The 22,095-nt window shown below is 44.5% G+C and overlaps 4 protein-coding genes across 4 annotated transcripts; all 4 read left to right on the top strand.

Annotated features, from left to right (window-relative positions):
- Nucleotides 1-3,110: 3,110 nt before the first annotated feature.
- Nucleotides 3,111-5,149, top strand: LOC114703676 (transcription initiation factor TFIID subunit 6-like). The gene is given in 3 exon segments (XM_037204401.1): nt 3,111-5,048; nt 5,050-5,121; nt 5,123-5,149. Coding segments are annotated over 3 exon segments (2,034 nt in total). The 5' UTR covers nt 3,111-3,113.
- A 368-nt stretch (nt 5,150-5,517) lies between these two features.
- On the top strand, nt 5,518-6,159 carry LOC114703658 (tripartite motif-containing protein 43-like). Its single transcript, XM_037204452.1, has one exon. It carries the CDS (start codon nt 5,518-5,520, stop codon nt 6,157-6,159), a length of 642 nt encoding a protein of 213 aa, XP_037060347.1.
- A 4,325-nt stretch (nt 6,160-10,484) lies between these two features.
- On the top strand, nt 10,485-11,486 carry LOC114703657 (tripartite motif-containing protein 43-like). Its single transcript, XM_037204453.1, has one exon. It carries the CDS (start codon nt 10,485-10,487, stop codon nt 11,484-11,486), a length of 1,002 nt encoding a protein of 333 aa, XP_037060348.1.
- Nucleotides 11,487-16,176: 4,690 nt separating this feature from the next.
- LOC114703656 (tripartite motif-containing protein 43-like) lies at nt 16,177-17,568 on the top strand. Its single transcript, XM_037204454.1, has one exon. The coding sequence runs from the start codon at nt 16,177-16,179 to the stop codon at nt 17,566-17,568; it is 1,392 nt and encodes a 463-aa protein (XP_037060349.1).
- Nucleotides 17,569-22,095: the final 4,527 nt, after the last annotated feature.

A 22,095-nucleotide genomic window follows, 5' to 3' on the forward strand; every position in this document is an offset into this window, starting at 1 on the left:
AGAGAGAGAGAGAGAGAGAGAGAGAGAGAGAGAGAGCCATTATGGGGTTAGGGAGAACCTAATGCGAGGGAAATTTTCAGGAATCCACAAAGAGGACCCCAGATAAGACTCCAAACAATAGTGAAGAGTGTCCCTAAACTGGACTTCCCCTGTAATCAGATTGGTGACTACCCTAATTGTTATCATAGAACCTTCATCCAGTAACTGATGGAAGCAGGTGCAGAGATCTACAGCCAAGCACTAGGCTGACCTCCTGGAGCTCAGTTGAAGTGAGGGGGAAGGATTAAATGAGCAAGGAGGATGAAGATCATGAATGGGAAAACCACAGAGACAGCTGAAGGTAATCAGTGAAAGTCTCTGGACAGACAGCTGGGGAACCTGCATGAGACCAAACTAGGCCCTCTGAATGTGGGTGACAGTTATGTGGCTTGATCTGTTTGTGGGACCCTTGGCAGTGGTACCAAGATTTATCCCTGGTGCATGAACTGGATGTTTTTAGAGCCCATACCCTATGGTGGGATACCTTGCTCAGCCCAAATGCAGGGAGGAGGGATAGGTCCTGCCTCAACATGGTGTGTCAGACTTTGTTGACTCCACAAGACAGGCTTTCGCTCTCTGAGGACTGGATGGGAGTTGGGGGTGGGGGGTGGGAAGAGGGAGAAGGGGCGAGAGGGGAAACTGTGGTTGGTTTGTAAAATTAAAACAATTTTAAATTATAAAAACAAGAAATGAAAAAAGAATAACCTGGTGTGTAATAGAGCAGGACATCTGACATGCTTCTCTGCCCTCACTCAAACACATATGGACCATGCACATATGTATCCTACATACAAATAAAGTGTTTATCACAATAGCCAAAGTACAACTTCAGTGCTCATCATCAATAGAATGGGAAATAAATCACAGTTGATTAAACATGGGGCACTGTGGTGGTATATATTGCACCCCAACAAAATTTATCTGGGGATTAGAGAACAGAGCCAGCCACTTTATTAGACATAGAGCCTAGATAGTGATGGCACACACCCTTAATCCTATCATTCTGCAAACAGAGATCCCTGTGAGTTCAAGGCCACATTGAGAACAGAGCTGGGCGAGATGGCACACACCTTTAATCCCAACACTTGAGATTGCATGCCTTGGCTTGGGAAGCACACACATCTTTAATCCCAGGAAGTAAGATGGCAGGGCAGAAAAAGTTCTTTAAGGCATGAGGAAACAGGAACTCACTGTCTTGAGACTGAAGATTGAGATTAGAATTTTAGTTGGCTTGCTCTGCTTCTCTGAGCTTTCAGTTTTGACCCCAATGTCCGGCTCTGGTTGTTTTTTTTGTTGTTGTTGTTGTTGTTTTTTAGTAAGACTTTTTTTTAAGATTTGTGTTACATAAAGGGATCAGTATCATATAAACCACCATATGAACAACTGGAGATTGATCCAACTGAAGAATTCTGGAAGGAAACATAGAACCCAAACAAGAGAGTGGAGCTGTCTATTCACCCATCCCCACCCATTCTTTCTTTCAGTCTCTATTGGAAGACATGAAACTACTTCAATGAATAAATGATTTTTACTAAATTTATGTTTCCCTTGCTGTTCTATTCACAATATTTGCAATGGCTCTAGAAATATTGTTGAAGAGGTGTCAGAAAAGATAGTAAGAGCCAGAATACTAGGAAATCTGCTGTGAAGCAGTCTCTCATAGAAATGGTTACATAAACAAGACTAGAACAATGAATATGTTGACATGGATGTGGGAAAGTTTGAAGCCATAATGATGACTATTCCTGGTTGTCAATTTGACCACACGTGGAATTAACTAAAACCCAAGATTTAAGTGGGGTATCCACTCTGAATCTAGAGGAACAAAACTAAATGATTAGGCACACACCTACAGAATTAGAGGGCAGGGTCCGGGAAGAGAGTGCATGCAGAGAGAGGAGGGCTGGGAGAGGAGGGCTGAGAGAGAAAGAGAGAAGGGGCAGAGAGAGAGTGAGAGAGAGGGAAAGAGAGAAACAGAGAGAAAAAGAGTGAGAGCATTTGTTCAGTCTGCAAGACTGGATGTCTCAGCTGGTCTTCAGTGTACTTTGGAATCCCCACCCCAAAAAAGGCTCTTATACCAGTGAAGGGATGAACTGGCCAGTGAGAGCAGGGCAAGAGGACAAATAGCAAAGATGAAAGAGTTTCCTTCTTCCATGTCCTTTATAGAGGCTGCCACCAGAAGATGCAGCTAATGTGTAAGGGGTATTCTCACACCACAAAATGTGTGAGTTTAGGTGGGGCTTCCAACTTCAAATGATTCTATCAAGAAAATTCCCTTAGGAGAAAAATCTCAGCATCTTGGGTTTTAGTTAATTCTAAGTAATTTTTTTTTCTTGTTTTTTTGACACAGGGTTTCTCTGTGTAGCTTTGGAGCTTGTCTTGGAACTCACTCTGTAGAGCAGGCTAGCCTCGACCTCACAGATATTAGCCTGCCTCTGCCTCCAGAGTGCTGGGGTTAAAGGCATGAGCCACCACCACCCTCCTTCCCTGTGTATTTTTTTAAAAAAGGAAAAAGAAAAGAACAGAAAATTGAGTGGGTAGAGAAAGGGGATGAATCTCAAAGACGTTGCAGTTGAAGTGAATATGAAAAAAATAAGTTGAACAAAATTATCAAAGAACTAATAAGAATCTTTTCATGTTGATATTTGCTACAATCAGATATTGATAGTATTAATTGTTAAATTATAAAAAGAAAATAAAAATATAAGCACAACACAAAATATCTTGAAACAGTAAAATATTTTAGCAAAATTACTCATTTTTTTTTTTTTTAAAGACAATGTTTAGGCTAGGCAGGCCTTGAACTAAACCTCCTCCCAATTCAGCAGGCCATTCCCTAGGATTCTTGGATTTAAGGTGTGAGCTACCACACCCAGATAAGCAGTGACTCAGGAAACCTTGTGGAGATTTGCTTGTGGAGATTGACCTCAGAGTTAATTCAATCATCCAATGGAAAGCAACTTGCGTAGAAGTGGGCGTGGTCTTTAGAGAATATAAAAGGACACTCCAGAGCTGAGCTTTGGCAGCCTGGCTCCTAACCCTAATCCTTCCAGGGACAGAGTTGGAATTCCAGTATGGCCGAAGAGAAGAAGCTAAAACTCAGCAATACTGTGTTGCCCTCTGAGTCCATGAAGGTGGTGGCAGAGTCCATGGGCATTGCTCAGATTCAGGAGGAGACTTGCCAACTCCTGACAGAGGAGGTCAGCTACCGCATCAAGGAGATTGCCCAGGATGCTTTGAAGTTCATGCGCATGGGAAAGCGGAAGAAACTCACTACCAGTGACATTGACTATGCATTGAAGCTAAGGAACGTGGAGCCACTGTATGGCTTCCATGCTCAGGAATTCATCCCTTTCCGGTCAGCCTCTGGTGGGGGGCGGGAGCTTTACTTCTATGAGGAGAAGGAAGTGGACCTGAACGATATCATCAACACCCCTCTGCCTCGGGTGCCTCTGGATGTCTGCCTCAAAGCACATTGGCTGAGCATCGAAGGCTGCCAGCCAGCTATACCAGAGAATCCACCCCCAGCACCCAAAGAGCAGCAGAAGGCTGAGGCCACAGAACCCCTGAGGTCAGCAAAGCCAGGCCAAGAAGAAGATGGACCCCTGAAAGGCAAAGGTCAAGGGGCAGCTGCAGCTGATGGCAAAGGAAAGGAGAAGAAAGCACCTCCTTTGCTGGACGCAGCCCCTTTCCGCCTGAAGCCCCGCAGCACCCATAGGCTGTCAGTGGAACAGCAGCTGTATTACAGAGAGATCACAGAAGCCTGTGTAGGATCCTGTGAGACCAAGAGAGCAGAAGCTCTGCAGAGCATTGCCACCGACACGGGGCTCTATCACATGCTACCATGGTTCAGTATCTTCATCTCTGAGGGGGTCCGAGTAAACGTGGCTCAGAATAACCTGGCCTTGCTCATCTATCTGATGCGCATGGTGAAGGCCCTGATGGACAACCCCACGCTGTATCTGGAGAAATACGTGCATGAGCTGATCCCAGCAGTCATGTCCTGCGTTGTGTGCAGACAGCTGTGCCTGCGGCCAGATGTGGACAATCACTGGGCACTCCGGGATTTTGCTGCCCGTCTAGTGGCCCAGATCTGTAAGCATTTCAGCACAACCACCAACAACATCCAGTCCCGGGTCACCGAGATCTTTACTAAGAGCTGGGTAGATGAGAAGACTCCGTGGACAGCTCGATATGGCTCCATTGCAGGCCTGGCAGAGCTGGGACCCAATGTGATTAAGACGCTGATTCTGCCAAGGCTGCAGCAGGAAGGGGAACGGATCCGCAGTGTCCTGGATGGGCCTGTGCTGAGCAACATTGACCGTATCGCAGCAGACCGTGTGCAGGGCCTTCTCCTGAAACACTGTGCCCCGGTACTGGCGAAGCTGCGCCCTCCACCTGACGATCAGGATGCCTACCGGGGAGAATTTGGGTCCCTGGGACCCCTTCTCTGCTCCCATGTGGTGAAGGCCAGGGCCCAGGCTGCTCCACACGCTCAGCAGGTCAACAGGACCACACTCACCATCACACAGCCTCAGCCCACACTGACCCTCTCGAAGGCCCCTCAGCCAGGCCCTCGGACCCCTGGCTTAGTGAAGGCTCCTCGTTCCATTGCCTTGCCTGTCCAGACCCTGGTGTCTGCTAGAGCTGCTGCCCCTCCTCAGCCTTCCCCAACCAAGTTTATGGTAATGTCCTCATCTTCCAGTACCTCCTCGACCCAGCAGGTCCTGTCCCTGGGCACCTCAGCTCCTGGCTCAGGCTCTACCACTACCTCTCCTGCCACCACCACGGTTCCCAGGATGCATCCCATCATCAAGCTGGTCTCCAAGGCCACCACCGAATCCCCAAGCACAACCTCAGCTGGCCCTGGCAGTGTTCAAAAATACGTTGTGGTCTCCCTTCCCCCAAAAGGGGGAGGCAAATGAGGCCCTCCTTCTCATCCTTCTCCAGTCCCTCCCCCATCATCTTCCCCATCCCCACTTGGGGGCAGTGCCCTCTGTGGGGGGCAATCAGGAAGCTGGGGACAGGCCCCCTCCAGCTGCAGGTACTCCAAAGGCTAATGGCTCCCAGCCAACTGGACCTGGCTGGCTCCCCTCAGCCTGCTCTGTGATAGCATCACAACTGCTGACCTCCTCTTGTGCAGATTCCTCCAGGCACAAAGAACTCTGGAGGGAGGAGGTTGTTTCCCCAGTGACTTTCTTTTTAGATACTGGAGAGTAAATTCCTCAGAATAAAAGTTGGATTTTAAAAAACAACAACAACAACAAAAAACAAAAAAAAAAAAAAAAAAAAAAAAAAACAGACACTCCAAAAGCCAGCCAGGATCACTTTCATCAGACCAGACATAGTATGTTTCCAAACATTCTGGCTCCAGAGAATGCTAGATCTACCCACACCTTGAGGATTGGAACCCAGAGCTGAACTAATATTATTCTGTCCTGAGTCAAGATTGCTGAGCCAGAGACAAGTTGTGGAGAAATGGAGTCAGACATGTCACAAGCCTTCCAGGAAGAACTCACCTGCTTCATCTGCCTGAACTGCCTTACAGACCCAGTCACCATAAGCTGTGGCCACAGCTTCTGTCAAGCCTGCCTCCACCTTTCTTGGGAAGACATCCAGCTTCCTGTCCATTGCCCCACGTGTAGGGAACCATCCGAGCAGAAGGACTTCAGAAGCAACACTGTTCTGAAGAAGCTGGTGTCCATTGCCAGACAAGCCAGCCTCATGAAGTACCTGAGCTCTGAGGAGCATAAATGTGTGACCCACAAGGAGACAAAGAGGATCTTCTGTGTTGAGAACAGGAGCTACCTCTGTCAACTCTGCTCTGACTCCCATGAGCACAGAGGTCACCAACACGGTCCCATCGAAGTAGCTGCTGAGGAGCAAATGGAAAGACTTTTACAGCAAATGGCATCTTTGTGGGAGAAGATCCAAGAAAATAAAGGGAATATAGAGGCAGAGAACAGAAGGACAACTCTGTGGACGGACTACTTGACACTGCAGGAGCAAATGGTCAGGGCAGAGTACAGGAGACTGTGTCCTGTCCGGGGTCAAGGGGAAGAACAGCATATTGAGTGTATGAAAAATGAAATCCAATGTCATTTAGAGAGGATTGCCTAGCATATACAGTGAGAACTTGTCTAAAAAAAAGAATGAGTAATTTTGTTACAATATTTTACTGTTTCTAAATATTTTGTGCAGTGCTTATAATTTTTTTCTTTTTTCAATATATCCAATAATGATATCAATCTGTGATGTTAGCAAATATTACCATTAAAGATTCTTATTAGTTCTCTGATAATTTTGTTCAACTGATTTTTATCATATTCACTTCAACTGCAATTTCTTTGAGATTCACCACCTTTCTCTACCCTCTCATCTTTCTGTTCTTTTCTTTTTCTTATTTTAAAAACACATGATTCGGGAGCCGGGTGGAGGTGTCTCAGACTTTAATCCCAGCACTCTGGAGGCAGAGGCAGGCTGATGTCTGTGAGGTTAAGGGCAGTCTTCTCTACAGAGTGACTTCCAAGACAGGCTCCAAAGCTACACTGAGAAATCCTCTCTCAAAATCAATAAAACAAAAACTAAAAAAAAAAAAAACGATGTAGAATTAAGTAAAACCCAAGAGGCTGAGATGCTTCTCTCCTCAGGAAAATTTCTTGATTGAATATCATTTGAAGTTAGGAAGTTCTACGTAAACTCATGCATTTTGAGTTATGAGAATACAGCTGACATCTTAGCTGCATCTTCTGGTGGAAGACTCTATAAACGACATGGAAGAAAGAAACTCTTTCATCTTTTCTATTTGTTATCTTACCTTTGTGCTCACTGACAAGTTCATCCCTTCACTGGTATAAGAGCCTTTTTTCAGGGTGGGGATTCCAAAGTACCCTGAAGACCAGTTGAGACATCCAGCCTTACTGAACAAATGTGTTCCCTCTCTCTCTCTCTCTCTCTCTCTCTCTCTCTCTCTCTCTCTCTCTCTCTCTCTCTTTCTCTCTCTCTCCACCATCTATAGGTGTGTGCCTAGGTAATCATTTACAGTTTTTCCTCTAGATTCAGAGTGGTTACCACACTTATCTCTTGGGTTTTTGTTAATTCCACATGTGGTCCAATTGACAACCAGGAATAGCCATCACTGTTCCTTCAAACTTTCCCACATCTATATCAACATATTCATTGTTCTACACTTGTCTATGTAACCATTTCTATGAGAGGCTGCTTCCCAGCAGATTTCCCAATATTCATGCTCTTACTATCTTTTCTGACACCTCTTCAACAATATTCCTAGAGCCTTTGCAAATATTGTGAATATAACAGCAAGGGAAACATAAAATTAGGAAAAATCATTTATTCATTGAAGTAGTTTCCTGCCTTCAGATAGAGACTCTAAGAAAGAAAGGGTGGGGATGGTGAATAGACAGCTCCACTCTCTTGTTTGGATTCTATGTTGTTGTCCAGAATTCTTCAGCTGGATCAATCTCTAGTTGTTCATATGGCGGTTTATATGATACTGTCCCTTTATGTAACACAAACCTTACAAAGTCTTATTAACAGAAAACCCAGAGCAGACATTGGGGTCAAAACTGAAAGCTCAGAGAAGCAGAGCAAGCCAACTAAAATTCTAACCTCTTTGAAATCTTCAGTCTCAAGACAGTGAGTTCCTGTTTCCTCACTCCTTAAAGAACTTTTTCTGCCCTGCCATCTTACTTCCTGGGATTAAAGATGTGTGTGCTTCCCAAGCCAAGGCATGCAATCTCAAGTGTTGGGATTAAAGGTGTGTGCCATCTGGCCTAGCTCTGTTCTCAATGTGGCCTTGAACTCACAGGGATCTCTGTTTGCAGAATGATAGGATTAAGGGTGTTTGCCATCACTATCTAGGCTCTATGTCTAATAAAGTGGCTGGCTCTGTTCTCTAATCCCCAGATAAATTTTGTTGGGGTGAAAAATATACAGCCACAGTGTCTCATGTTTAATCAACTGTAATTTTGTTCTCATTCAATTGGTGATGAGCACTGAAGTTGTACTTTCTCTATTGTGATGAACACTTTATGTCTAAGTATGGTACAAATGTACATGGGCAAATTGTGTTTGGGTGAGGCCAGAGAAGGATGTCAGATGTCCTGTTCTATTACACACCAGGTTTTTCCTTTGATAAAGTGTCTCTGACTGAACCTGAAACTACATTTTAGCTAGGTGACTAACCAGCATGATCCAAGGACATGCTTGTATCCAACCCTCAAAGCTGGGGTAAAAAGCATGAGAGGCCTTGCCTGGCTTTTATATGGTTGCTAAATATTTGAACTCAGATCTTCTTGTTTGCTCAGCAAATGCTCTTACTCACTGAGCCATCTCCCCAGGCACTGCTATGAACATTTTTTTCCACTATGACTATTCTAATACATGTCTCTCGGTGAATAAAAGTATAGATTTCTAGCATGCAGCTACCTACAAAGACATTACTAAGTCATCTGGTGTGGACATGTTTAGCTTTATTAGATCTTGCTAGTTTACTAAAGTGATTGTGCCAATTGGTACTGCTTCTGTTAACCTTAGAATTTTAATGTGCTTCATTCTCATGAGAAAGATATAACCCAAGCTGCCCTGCAATTTCCCAATTTTTTCCCCAGTCACTGGAGTACTAGGATGACAGCTGTGCACCGCCACACTCAAGCAGTCTATTTATTTTTAATGCCAATAGTCCATGATTTTCCTGGTGTTCTCCAGAACATGTAATTTATTAATAGACAAAAACCCAGAGACAGATATTGTGGTGAAAGCTGAACAATCAGAGAAACAGAACAAGCCATAGCCAGCTCCTAAGGCAATCCTGTTTCCATGAATCCTCAGACTGAAAGCCTCTGAGTCCTCACCCCTGAGGATCTCAGTTGAACTGTTCTTTAGTTCCTCTCTCCTCATGCCTCATATACTGTTTCTATGCCCTGCCATCTTTCTTCCTCTCTCCACCCAACTACATTACTTGCTCTCTGTCTGTAATGACCTCCAGACCTCTATGGTTAAATTGTGCTGGGATGAAAGGTATGTGCCACCATACAAGGCTCTGTTCCCAGTGTGGCCTTGAAATCACAGAGATCTGGATGGATCTCTGCCTCCCTAATTGCTACGACTAAAGGCATGTACTACCACTGCCTGACCTCTATGTTTAATACAGTGGCTGGCATTTGTCCATTGATGGATCACCAGGCAAGTTTTATTTGTCAGAGTACAAATAAAACACTGCCACAAGGACACAGGCACAAAAGGGACCAGACAGAGAACTAGTGATTTAGAGTTCAGGTACTTCTCTCCAGAACTGAGGACAGAATATTGAAGATGCCCTTTTTTTCATTTAATAATATTTTAATATATAATAACAATAAAAGAGGTAACATTACATTAAGAAATATTTAAAAACACTGAAATACTGGGATTACATCTTCTGAAAATCACATGGGGCCAGTGGAAAAGAAAAGCCTGACTGGCAGATTGAAGGTGCCAGGGAGATACTTTTATATGAGGAACTCTTGGCAAAATTCAGGAAACAAACAATTCTCCCCACAATCGAGGAACACACCAATCCCACCCAGTGGTCTCTCTATAGTGCTGGAATACTGGGCATGTGGTGAGGAGACTGTAATGATCACCCTCCTTCACACACATAAGAAGAAATGCACCCTCAGATTCAAAGAGCTCTCGAGAATTATTCAGCAGACATTTCGCTAGAATAATTGGATAAAAATGTGAGTTACGACACCCAGCTAAGCAGTGACTAGGGAAACCTAGTGGAGATTTGATTGTGGAGCTTGGCCTCAAAGTTAATTCAGTCTTACATCCATTTAGAATATATTTACAGGAACTCACCAATTGAAAGGGACATGGGAAGAAGTGGGACTGATCTTTAGAGATTCTAAAGGGACACACCTAAGACAACCACGTTCATTCTCACCAGATAGACAGACTATATTTCCAAACATTCTGTCTCCAGAGACTGCTAGATCTATCCACACCTTGAGGATTGGACCCCAGAGCTAAACTAATACTATTCAGTCCTGAGTCAATATTGCTGAGGCCAGAGACAAGTCTGTGGAGAAATGGAGTCAGACATGTCACAAGCCTTCCAGGAAGAACTCACCTGCTTTATCTGCCTGAACTGCCTTACAGACCCAGTCACCATAAGCTGTGGCCACAGCTTCTGTCAAGCCTGCCTTCGCCTTTCAAGGGAAGATATCCAGCTTACTATCTATTGCCGTATTGCTGGGAACAATCTGAGCAGAAGGACCTCAGAAGCAACACTGTTCTGAAGAAGCTGGTATCCATTGCCAGACAAGCCAGCCTCATGAAGTACCTGAGCTCTGAGGAGCATAAATGTGTGACCCATAAAAAGACAAAGAGGATCTTCTGTGTTGAGAATAGGATCTACTTCTGTCAACTCTGCTCTGACTCCCATGAGTACAGATGTCACCAATAAGGTCCCATGGAAGGAGCTGCTGAGGAACAAATGGAAAGACTTAAAGAAAATGGCATCTTTGTGGGAAAAGATCCAAGAAAATAAAGGGAATATAGAGGCAGAGAACAGAAAGAAGAGTCTATGGACAGACTACTTGACACTGCGAGAGCAAATGGTCAGGGCAGAGTATAGGAGACTGTGTCCTGTCCGGGGTCAAGATGAAGAGCAACATATTGAGTCTATGCAAAATGAAGGCCAACATGTTTTAGAGAAGCTCAGGAGAAGAGAAGCCATGATGGACCAAAAGAGCCAACAGCTAAGAGAAATGTATCAGGAGCTGATGGCAATGTCCCAGGAGCCACATGAGCTACTGCTCCAGGGTTTGGATGACATGTTCAGGAGAAGTGAGTCAATGCAGCAGCAGCTGAGCATGCCCCAGACTCTGAATCTAGAGCTCACCTCTCTACCCATCAGTGGACTGACTGAAAGCTACAGCCACTTCCTATTCAACTTTGTCTTTGAATTTACAAGCATTTGCCCTGACAATGTGAAGCTCTTCAATGTCATGAGAAGATGCAGCTTCAGACCTCACGGTGAGGATAGATCTGTGGATTCTGCTAGATCCTATTTGGCTTCCTGGGGACCAGAATGCTTCATCGCAGGGAAATATTACTGGGAGCTGGATTTGAACAATTCCTGGAACTGGACTGTGGGGGCCTGTAAGGATTCCTGGATTAGCAACAGAAACCAGCTCATTGAATCTGAGGGTGCCTTTCTTCTGGTGTGTGTGAAGGAGGGTGATCATTACAGTCTCCTCACCACATGCCCAGTATTCCAGCACTATATAGAGAGACCACTGGGTCGGATTGGTGTGTTCCTCGATTGTGAGGAGGGTAGTTTAACTTTCCTGAACTTTGCCAAGAGTTCTCTCATACACAAATATGCTCCTGGCACCGTCAATCCCTCTGTCAGGCCTTTCTTCTCCACTGGCCCCATGTGATCCACGGAAGATGTAATCCTAGTACTTTAGTTTTTTTATGTATTTCTTACTGTATTGTTACCTCATTTGTTGTTATTATAAATTATAATACAATTAAATGACAAAAAGTGCTCTCAGTATTTGTGCTACTGGTGTCATGTTTAGGAAGTGGTCTTCTGTGCCAATGTGTTCAAGAACACTTCCAACTTTCTCTTCTATCAAGGTCAGTGTAACTGGATTTATGTTGAGGTCTTTGATCCACTTAGACTTTAATTTTATGCATGGTGACTGATATGGATCTATTTGCAGTCTTCTGCATGATGACATCCAGTCATGCTAGCACCATTACTCTGACTGGTGTACTCGGGCGACTGTCTAATGAATACCCTAGCTCTCATCACAGAGCGTTCATACAGTGACTGATGGAAGGAAATGCAGAGATCCATGGCCGGGAGCCAGGCTGAACTCTGGGCATCTAATCAAGGAGAGAGAGGAGGGGTTCTGTGGGCAGGTGATGTGCAGGGGAAAATGTACAGAGATTACCAGCCACACTCCTGGAAACCCATGATCTGTGCACTAATAGCTGTGCAGCCCACATAGAACTAGACTAGGCCCTCTGGACACGGGAGGCAGTTGTTTAGTGTGAACTGTTTGGGGGCCCCCCACGTAGGGGGATCAGGATCTGTCACTGGTGCATGGGTGGACTTTTTGGAGCCCAGCGCCTAGGGTGTGACACCTTGCTCAGCCTTGGTGCAGGGGGGAGGGGCTTGGACATGCCTCTACTTGTGGAGTGTGCCAGGCTCTGCTGAATCCCCAGGGGAGACCCTGATTGGGAAAATGTGGGGAAGTGGGTGGGTTGTGGGGGGAGGCTTGGGTTTGGGAAGAGGGAGAGGAGGGATCTGTGATTGGTATGTAAAGTGAATAGAAAATTTCTTAATTAAAAAAAAGTGTATGGCAAAACTTAAAAGAACGACAAGCAAACAAACACGCAAACAAAACAACAACCTTCAATTTTCTGTCCTCAGTCCCGGAGTGCAAAACCTGAACCTGATCAGTAGTTCTCTGTCTGGTCCCTTTTGTGCCAGGGTTCTTGTGGTGGTGTTTTCTTTGTGCTCTAACAAGTAAAACTTGCCTGGGGATCCATCAAAGGAAAAAAGCCAGCCACTATATTAAACACAGTGGTCAGGCAGTGGTAGGTAGTGCATGCCTTTAATCCTAGCATTCGGGAGGCAGAGATTCATCCAGATCTCTGTGAGTTCCAGGCCCCACTGGGAGGGAACAGAGCCAGGTGTGGTGGCACAGGCCTTTAATCCCAATACTAGTTAACCATAGAGGTCTGGAGGTCAATAAAGACAGACAAGAAGAAATAGAGCTGGTCAGAAAGAGGAAGTGGTGTAGCTGGACAGAGAGAGGAAGAAAGATGGCAGGGCACAGAAAGGTATAAATGGCATGAGGGGGCAGAAACTAAAGAGCAGTTCCACTGAGACCCTCATGGGTGAGGACTCAGAGGCTTTCAGTCTGAGGATTCATGGAAAAGGATTGCCTCAGGAGCTGGCCATGGCTTGTTCTGTTTCTCTGATCTTTCAGCTTTTATCCCAGTATCTGTCTCTGCATTTTGTCTATTAATAAGACCATTTAAGATTTGTGTTACATGTTCTGGAGAACACCAGGAAAATCATGGACTATTGGCATTAAAAATAAATAGACTGCTTGAGTGTGGCAGTGCACAGCTGTCATTCTAGTACTCCAGTGACTGGGGAAAAAATTGGGAAATTCCAGGGCAGCAAGGGTTATACTTTTCTCATAAAAATGAAGCACATTAAAATTCTAATGTTTAGCAGAAGTAGTACAAATCGGCACAATCACTTTAGTAAACTAGCCAGATCTAAGAAAGCTAAAAATGTCCACAACCTGGATGACTCAGTAATGTCAATTGTATGTATCTGCATGCTAGAAATCTATACTTTTATTCACCAAAAGACCTGTATTACAATAGTCTTAGGGGGGAAAAATGTTCATAGCAGTGCTTGGGGAGATGGCTCAGTGAGTAAGAGCATTTGCTGAGCAGACACAGAGATCTGAGTTCAAATCCTCAGCACCCCTATGAAAGCCAGGCAAGGCAGCTCATGCCTTTTACCCCAGCTTTGAGAGTTGGATACAAGCATGTCCTTGGATCATGCTGGTTAGGCCCCCAGCTAAAATGGAGTTTCAGGTTCAGCGAGAGACCCCCTTATCAAGGGAGTAAACTGGTGTGTAATAGAGTAGGATATCTGAAATCCTTCTCTGGCCTCACCCAAGCACACATTTACCCATGCCCATATGTACCGTACATACAAATAAAGTGTTCATCGAAATAGCCAAAGTTCAACTACAGTGCTCATCATCAGTAGAATGAGAACTAAGTGACAGCTGATTAAACATGGGACACTGTGGTGGTATATATTGCACCCCAACAAAATTTATCTGGGGATTAGAGAACAGAGCCAGCCACTTTATTAGACATAGGGCCTAGATAGTGAAGGCACACACGCTTAATCCTATCATTCTGCAAACAGAGATCCCTGTGAGTTCAAGGCCACATTGAGAACAGAGCTGGGCGAGATGGCACACACCTTTAATCCCAACACTTGACATTGCATGCCTTGGCTTGGGAAGCACACACATCTTTAATCCCAGGAAGTAAGATGGCAGGGCAGAAAAAGTTCTTTAAGGAGTGAGGAAACAGGAACTCACTGTCTTGAGACTGAAGATTTCATAGAGGTTAGAATTTTAGTTGGCTTGCTCTGCTTCTCTGAGCTTTCAGTTTTGACCCCAATGTCCAGCTCTGGATTTTCTGTTAATAAGACTTTGTACGGTTCGTGTTAAATAAAGGGACAGTATCATATAAACCGCCATATGAACAACTAGAGTTTGATCCAGCTGAAGAATTCTGGACAACAACTAGAATCCAAACAAGAGAGTGGAGCTGTCTATTCACCCATCCCCACCCATTCTTTCTTAGAGTCTCTATCTGAAGGCAGGAAGCTACTTCAATGAATAAATGATTTTTCCTAATTTTATGTTTCCATTGCTGTTATATTCACAATATTTGCAATGGCTCTAGGAATATTGTTGAAGAGGTGTCAGAAAAGATAGTAAGAGCCAGAATACTGGGAAATCTGCTGTGAAGCAGCCTCTCATAGAATTGGTTACATAGACAAGAGTAGAACAATGAATATGTTGATATGGATGTGGGAAAGTTTGAAGGAAGAGTGATGGCTATTCCTGGTTGTCAATTGGACCACATGTGGAATTAACAAAAACCCAAGAGATAAGTGTGGTAACCACTCTGAATCTAGAGTAACAGAACTAAATGAATACTCAGGCACACACATACAGACAATGTGTGTGGGGGCGAGACAGAGAGAGAGAGAGACACAGACAGAGAGAGAGAGAGAGCATTTGTTCAGTCTGCAAGGCTGGATGTCTCAGCCGGTCTTCAGTGTACTTTGGAATCCCCAACCCCAAAAAAGGCTCTTATACCAGTGAAGGGATGAACTGGCCAGCGAGAGCAGGGCAAGAGGACAAAGAGAAAAGATGAAAGAGTTTCCTTCTGTCCTTCATAGAGGCTGCCACCAGAAGATGCAGATAAGATGTAGGTGTATTCTCACACCTCAAAATGTGTGAGTTTAGGTGGAGCTTTCCTACTTCAAATGATATTGAATTAAGAAATTTCCCTCAGGAGAGAAACATCTCAGCCTCTTGGGTTTTACTTAATTCTACATGGTGGTTTTTTTTTTTTTTTTTTTTGTTGTTGTTGTTTGTTTTCATTTTGTCTTTTATTTTTGAGACAGGGTTTCTCTGTGTAGCATTGGAGCTTGTCTTGGAACTTACTCTGTAGAGCAGGCTGGCCTGGACCTCACAGAGATCAGCCTGCCTCTACCTCCAGAGTGCTGGGATTAAAGGCTTGAGCCACCACCACCCGGCTTCCCAAATATGTATTTTTAAAAAAGAAAAAAGAATAGAACAGAGAGTTCTAACAGTGGGTAGAGAAAGAGGATGAATCTCAAAGAAGTTGCAATTGAAGTGAATATGATAAAAATAAGTTGACCAAAATTATCAAAGAACTAGTAAGAATCTTTTCATGTTGATATTTGCTAGAATCACAGATTGATGTCATTATCTGTTAAATTGTCAAAGGAAAAGCAAAAATATAAGCACACCACAAAATGTTTAGAAACAGTGTAATATTGTAGCAAAATTACTCTTTTTTTTTTTTTTTTTTTATTTAACACAAGTTCTCACTGTATAGGCTAGGCAGGCCTTGAACTAAACCTCCTCCCAATTCAGCAGGCCATTCCCTAGGATTCTGGGATTAAAGGTGTGAGCTACCAAACCCAGCTAAGCAGTGACTAGGGAAACCTTGTGGAGATTTGCTTGTGGAACTTGGCCTCACAGTTAATTCAGTCTTCCATCCATTTAGAACTCACCAATGGAAATTGACTTGGGAAGAAGTGGGCGTGGTCTCTGGAGACTATAACAGGACACCCCAAGAGCCAGCCAGGTTCACTCTTCAGCAGTCCTGACAGAGTGTGTTTCCAAACATTCTGGCTCCAGAGACTGCTAGATCTACCCACACCTACACCTTGAGGATTGGACCCAGAGCTGAGCTGAACTAACATTATTCTGTCCTGAGTCAAGATTGCTGAGCCCAGAGACAAGTTGTGGAGAAATGGAGTCAGATATGTCACAAGCCATCCAGGAAGAACTCACCTGCTTCATCTGCCTCAACTGCCTTACAGACCCAGTCACCATAAGTTGTGGCCACAGCTTCTGTCAAGCCTGCCTCCACCTTTCTTGGGAAGACATCCAGCTTCCTGTCCATTGCCCTATGTGTAGGGAACCATCCGAGCAGAAGGACTTCAGAAGCAACACTGTTCTGAAGAAGCTGGTGTCCATTGCCAGACAAGCCAGCCTCATGAAGTACCTGAGCTCTGAGGAGCATAAATGTGTGACCCACAAGGAGACAAAGAGGATCTTCTGTGTTGAGAACAGGAGCTACCTCTGTCAACTCTGCTCTGACTCCCATGAGCACAGAGGTCACCAACATGGTCCCATCGAAGTAGCTGCTGAGGAGCAAATGGAAAGACTTTTACAGCAAATGGCATCTTTGTGGGAGAAGATCCAAGAAAATAAAGGGAATATAGAGGCAGAGAACAGAAGGACAACTCTGTGGACGGACTACTTGACACTGCGGGAGCAAATGGTCAGAGCAGAGTACAGGAGACTGTGTCCTTTCCAGGGTCAAGAGGAAGAGCAACATATTGAGTCTATGAAAAATGAAGGCCAACGTGTTTTAGAGAATCTCAGGAGAAGGGAAGCCATGATGGTCCAAAAGAGCCAACAGCTAAGAGAAATGTATCAGGAGCTGATGGCAATGTCCCAGGAGCCACATGAGCTACGGCTCCAGGGTTTGGATGACATGTTCAGGAGGAGTGAGTCAATGCAGCAGCAGCTGAGCATGCCCCAGACTCTGAATCTAGAGCTCAGCTCTCTACCCATCAGTGGACTGACTGAAAGGTACAGCCACTTCCGATTCAACTTTGTCTTTGAATTCATAAGCATTTGCCCCGACAATGTGAAGCTCTTCAATGTCATGAGAAGATGCAGCTTCAGACCTCACGGTGAGGATAGATCTGTAAATTCTGCTAGATCCTATTTGGCTTCCTGGGGATCAGACTGCTTCATCGAAGGGAAATATTACTGGGAGGTGGATTTGAACAATTCCTCCTCGGACTGGGCTGTGGGGGCCTGTAAGGATTCCTGGATAAGCAACAGAAACCAGCTCAGTGAATCTGAGGGTGCCTTTCTTCTGGTGTGTGTGAAGGAGGGTGATCATTACAGTCTCCTCACCACATGCCCAGTATTCCAGCACTATATAGAGAGACCACTGGGCCAGATTGGTGTGTTCCTCGATTGTGAGGAGGGTAGTTTAACTTTCCTGAACGTTGCCAAGAGTTCTCTCATACACAAATATGCTCCTGGCACCGTCAATCCCTCTGTCAGGCCTTTCTTCTCCACTGCCCCCATGTGGTCCTCGGAAGATGTAATCCCAGGACATTAGTGTTTTTATGGATTGCTTACTGTATTGTTACCTCATTTGTTTTTGTTAAAAATTATAATAATACGATTAAATGACAAAAAGTGCTCTCAGTATTTGTGCTACTGGTGTCATGTTTAGGAAGTGGTCTTCTGTGCCAATGTGTTCAAGACCACTTCCAACTTTCTCTTCTATCAAGGTCAGTGTAACTGAATTTATGTTGAGGTCTTTGATCCACTTGGACTTGAGTTTTATGCATGGTGACTGATATGGATCTATTTGCAGTCTTCTGCATGTTGACATCCTGTCATGCTAGCACCACTTTTCTGACTGGTCTACTCGGGCGACTGTCTAGTAAATACCCTAGCTCTCATCACAGAGCCTTCATACAGTGACTGATGGAAGCAGATGCAGAGATCCATGGCCGGGGGCCAGGCTGAACTCTGGGCATCTGATCAAGGAGAGAGGTTAGGGGGGGTGGGCGTTCTCTGGGCAGGCGATGTCCAGGGGAAAATGTGCAGAGGTGACCAGCCACACTCGTGGAAACCTGTGGTGGTATTGTGTTCCCTCAGATATTGTGTACTCTAATAAATTTATCTGGGGTCAGAGAACAGACAGCCACTAGATACAAAGGCTAGAAAATGGTGGCACTCACACCTTTAATCCTAGCATTCCAGAGATAGAAATCACTCTGGATCTCTGTGAGTTCAAGGCCACATTGGAAATAGCCAAGCATGGTGACACACGCCTTTAATCCCAGAAAGTCAGCCTTTAATCCCAGGGAGTGGTGGTAGAAAGCAAAAAGATATAAAAGGCTTGAGGACCAGAAACTAGAAGATTTTGGCTGGTTAAGCATTCAGATTTTTGAGCAGTAATTCAGCTGAGACCTATTCCGGATGAGGACTCAGAGGCCTCCAGTCTGAGGAGACAAGACCAGCTGAAGAATTGGCAAGGTTGAGTTAGCCGTGGCTTGTTCTGTCTCTCTGATCTACCAGCATTGACCCGGATAAACTGGCCTCGGGTTTGATTTTATTAATAAGAACTTTGAAGATTCATGCTACAGAAACGCATGATCTGTGCACTAATAGCTGTGCAGCCCACATAGAACTAGACTAGGCCCTCTGGCTATACGGGAGGCTGTTGTTTAGTGTGAACTGTTTGGGGGGCCCCCACGTAGGGGATCGGGATCTGTCCTTGGTGCATGGGTGGACTTTTTGGAGCCCAGCGCCTAGGGTGTGACACCTTGCTCAGTCTTGGTGCAGGGGGGAGGGTCTTGGACCTGTCACAGCTCTTGGAGTGTGCCAGGCTCTGCTGACTCCCCAGGGGAGACCTTGATTGGGAAAATGTGGGGAAGTGGGTGGGTTGTGGGGGGAGGCTTGGGGTTGGGAAGAGGGAAGAGGAGGGATCTGAGATTGGTATGTAAAGTGAATAGAAAATTTCTTAATTAAAAAAAAGTATGGCAAAACTTAAAAGAACGATAATCAAACAAACACACAAACAAAACAACAACCTTCAATTTTCTGTCCTCAGTCCCAGAGTGCAAAACCTGAACCTGATCAGTAGTTCTCTGTCTGGTCCCTTTTGTGCCAGGGTTCTTGTGGTGGTGTTTTCTTTGTGCTCTAACAGGTAAAACTTGCCTGGGGATCCATCAAAGGAAAAAAGCCAGCCACTATATTGAACACAGTGGTCAGGCAGTGGTAGGTAGTGCATGCCTTTAATCCTAGCATTCAAGAGGCAGAGATTCATCCAGATCTCTGTGAGTTCCAGGCCCCACTGGGAGGGAACAGAGCCAGGTCTGGTGGCACAGGCCTTTAATCCCAATACTAGTTAACCATAGAGGTCTGGAGGTCAGTACAGACAGACAGGAAGTGATAGAGCTGGTCAGAAAGAGGAAGTGGTGTAGCTGGGCAGAGAGAGGAAGAAAGATGGCAGGGCACAGAAAGGTATAAATGGCATGAGGAGGCAGGAACTAAAGAGCAGTTCCACTGAGACCCTCATGGGTGAGGACTCAGAGGCTTTCAGTCTGAGGATTCATGGAAAAGGATTGACTCAGGAGCTGGCCATGGCTTGTTCTGTTTCTCTGATCTTTCAGCTTTTATACCAGTATCTGTCTCTGCGTTTTGTCTATTAATAAGACCATTTAAGATTTGTGTTACATGTTCTGCAGAACACCAGGAAAATCATGGACTATTGGCATTAAAAATAAATAGACTGCTTGAGTGTGGCAGTGCACAGCTGTCATTCTAGTACTCCAGTGACTGGGGAAAAAATTGGGTAATTCCAGGGCAGCTTGGGTTATACCTTTCTCACAAGAATGAAGCCCATTAAAATTCTAATGTTTAGCAGAAGCAGTACAAATCGGCACAATCACTTTAGTAAACTAGCCAGATCTAAGAAAGCTAAGCATGTCCACACCCTGGATGACTCAGTAATGTCATTTGAGGTATCTGCATGCTAGAAATCTATACTTTTATTCACCAAAAGACCTGTATTAGAATAGTCTTAGGGGGAAAAAATGTTCATAGCAGTGCTTGGGGAGATGGCTCAGTGAGTAAGAGCATTTGCTGAGCAGACACAGAGATCTGAGTTCAAATCCTCAGCACTCCTATGAAAGCCAGGCAAGGCAGCTCATGCCTTTTACCCCAGCTTTGAGAGTTGGATACAAGCATGTCCTTGGATCATGCTGGTTAGGCACCCAGCTAAAATGGAGTTTCAGGTTCAGTGAGAGACCCTTTATCAAGGGAATAAACTGGTGTGTAATAGAGAAGGATATCTGAAATCCTTCTCTGGCCTCACCAAGCACACATTTACCCATGCCCAAATGTACCGCACATACAAATAAAGTGTTCATCAAAATAGCCAAAGGTCAACTACAGTGCTCATCATCAGTAGAATGAGAACTAAGTGACAGCTGATTAAACATGGGACACTGTGGTGGTATATATTGCACCCCAACAAAATTTATCTGGGGATTAGAGAACAGAGCCAGCCACTTTATTAGACATAGAGCCTAGATAGTGATGGCACACACCTTTAATCCTATCATTCTGAAAACAGAGATCCCTGTGAGTTCAAGGCCACATTGAGAACAGAGCTGGGCGAGATGGCACACACCTTTAATCCCAACACTTGACATTGCATGCCTTGGCTTGGGAAGCACACACATCTTTAATCCCAGGAAGTAAGATGGCAGGGCAGAAAAAGTTCTTTAAGGCGAGAGGAAACAGGAACTCACTGTCTTGAGACTGAAGATTTCATAGAGGTTAGAATTTTAGTTGGCTTTCTCTGCTTCTCTGAGCTTTCATTTTTGACCCCAATGTCCAGCTCTGGGTTTTCTGTTAATAAGACTTTGTAAGGTTTGTGTTACTTAAAGGGACAGTATCATATAAACCGCCATATGAACAACTAGAGATTGATCCAGCTGAAGAATTCTGGACAACAACTAGAATCCAAACAAGAGAGTGGAACTATCTATTCACCCATCCCCACCCATTCTTTCTTAGAGTCTCTATCTGAAGGCAGGAAACTACTTCAATGAATAAATGATTTTTCCTAATTTTATGTTTCCCTTGCTGTTATATTCACAATATTTGCAATGGCTCTAGGAATATTGTTGAAGAGGTGTCACAAAAGAGATTAAGAGCCAGAATACTGGGAAATCTGCTGTGAAGCAGTCTCTCATAGAAATGGTTACATAGACAAGAGTAGAACAATGAATATGTTGATATGGATGTGGGAAAGTTTGAAGGAAGAGTGATGGCTATTCCTGGTTGTCAATTGGACCACATGTGGAATTAACAAAAACCCAAGAGATAAGTGTGGTAACCACTCTGAATCTAGAGTAACAGAACTAAATGAATACTCAGGCAAACACATACAGACAATGTGTGTGGGGGCGAGACAGAGAGAGAGAGAGACACAGACAGAGAGAGACACAGAGAGAGAGAGAGCATTTGTTCAGTCTGCAAGGCTGGATGTCTCAGCCGGTCTTCAGTGTACTTTGGAATCCCCAACCCCAAAAAAGGCTCTTATACCAGTGAAGGGATGAACTGGCCAGCGAGAGCAGGGCAAGAGGACAAAGAGAAAAGATGAAAGAGTTTCCTTCTGTCCTTCATAGAGGCTGCCACCAGAAGATGCAGATAAGATGTAGGTGTATTCTCACACCTCAAAATGTGTGAGTTTAGGTGGAGCTTTCCTACTTCAAAAGATATTGAATCAAGAAATTTCCCTCAGGAGAGAAACATCTCAGCCTCTTGGGTTTTACTTAATTCTACATGGTGTTTTTTTTTTTGTTGTTGTTGTTGTTGTTTGTTTTCATTTTGTCTTTTATTTTTGAGACAGGGTTTCTCTGTGTAGCATTGGAGCTTGTCTTGGAACTTACTCTGTAGAGCAGGCTGGCCTGGACCTCACAGAGATCAGCCTGCCTCTACCTCCAGAGTGCTGGGATTAAAGGCATGATCCACCACCACCTGGCTTCCCAAATATGTATTTTTAAAAAAGAAAAAAGAATAGAACAGAGAGTTCTAACAGTGGGTAGAGAAAGAGGATGAA

This window comes from Peromyscus leucopus, chromosome 4 (assembly GCF_004664715.2).
Source record: "Peromyscus leucopus breed LL Stock chromosome 4, UCI_PerLeu_2.1, whole genome shotgun sequence".
NCBI lineage: Eukaryota > Metazoa > Chordata > Mammalia > Rodentia > Cricetidae > Peromyscus > Peromyscus leucopus.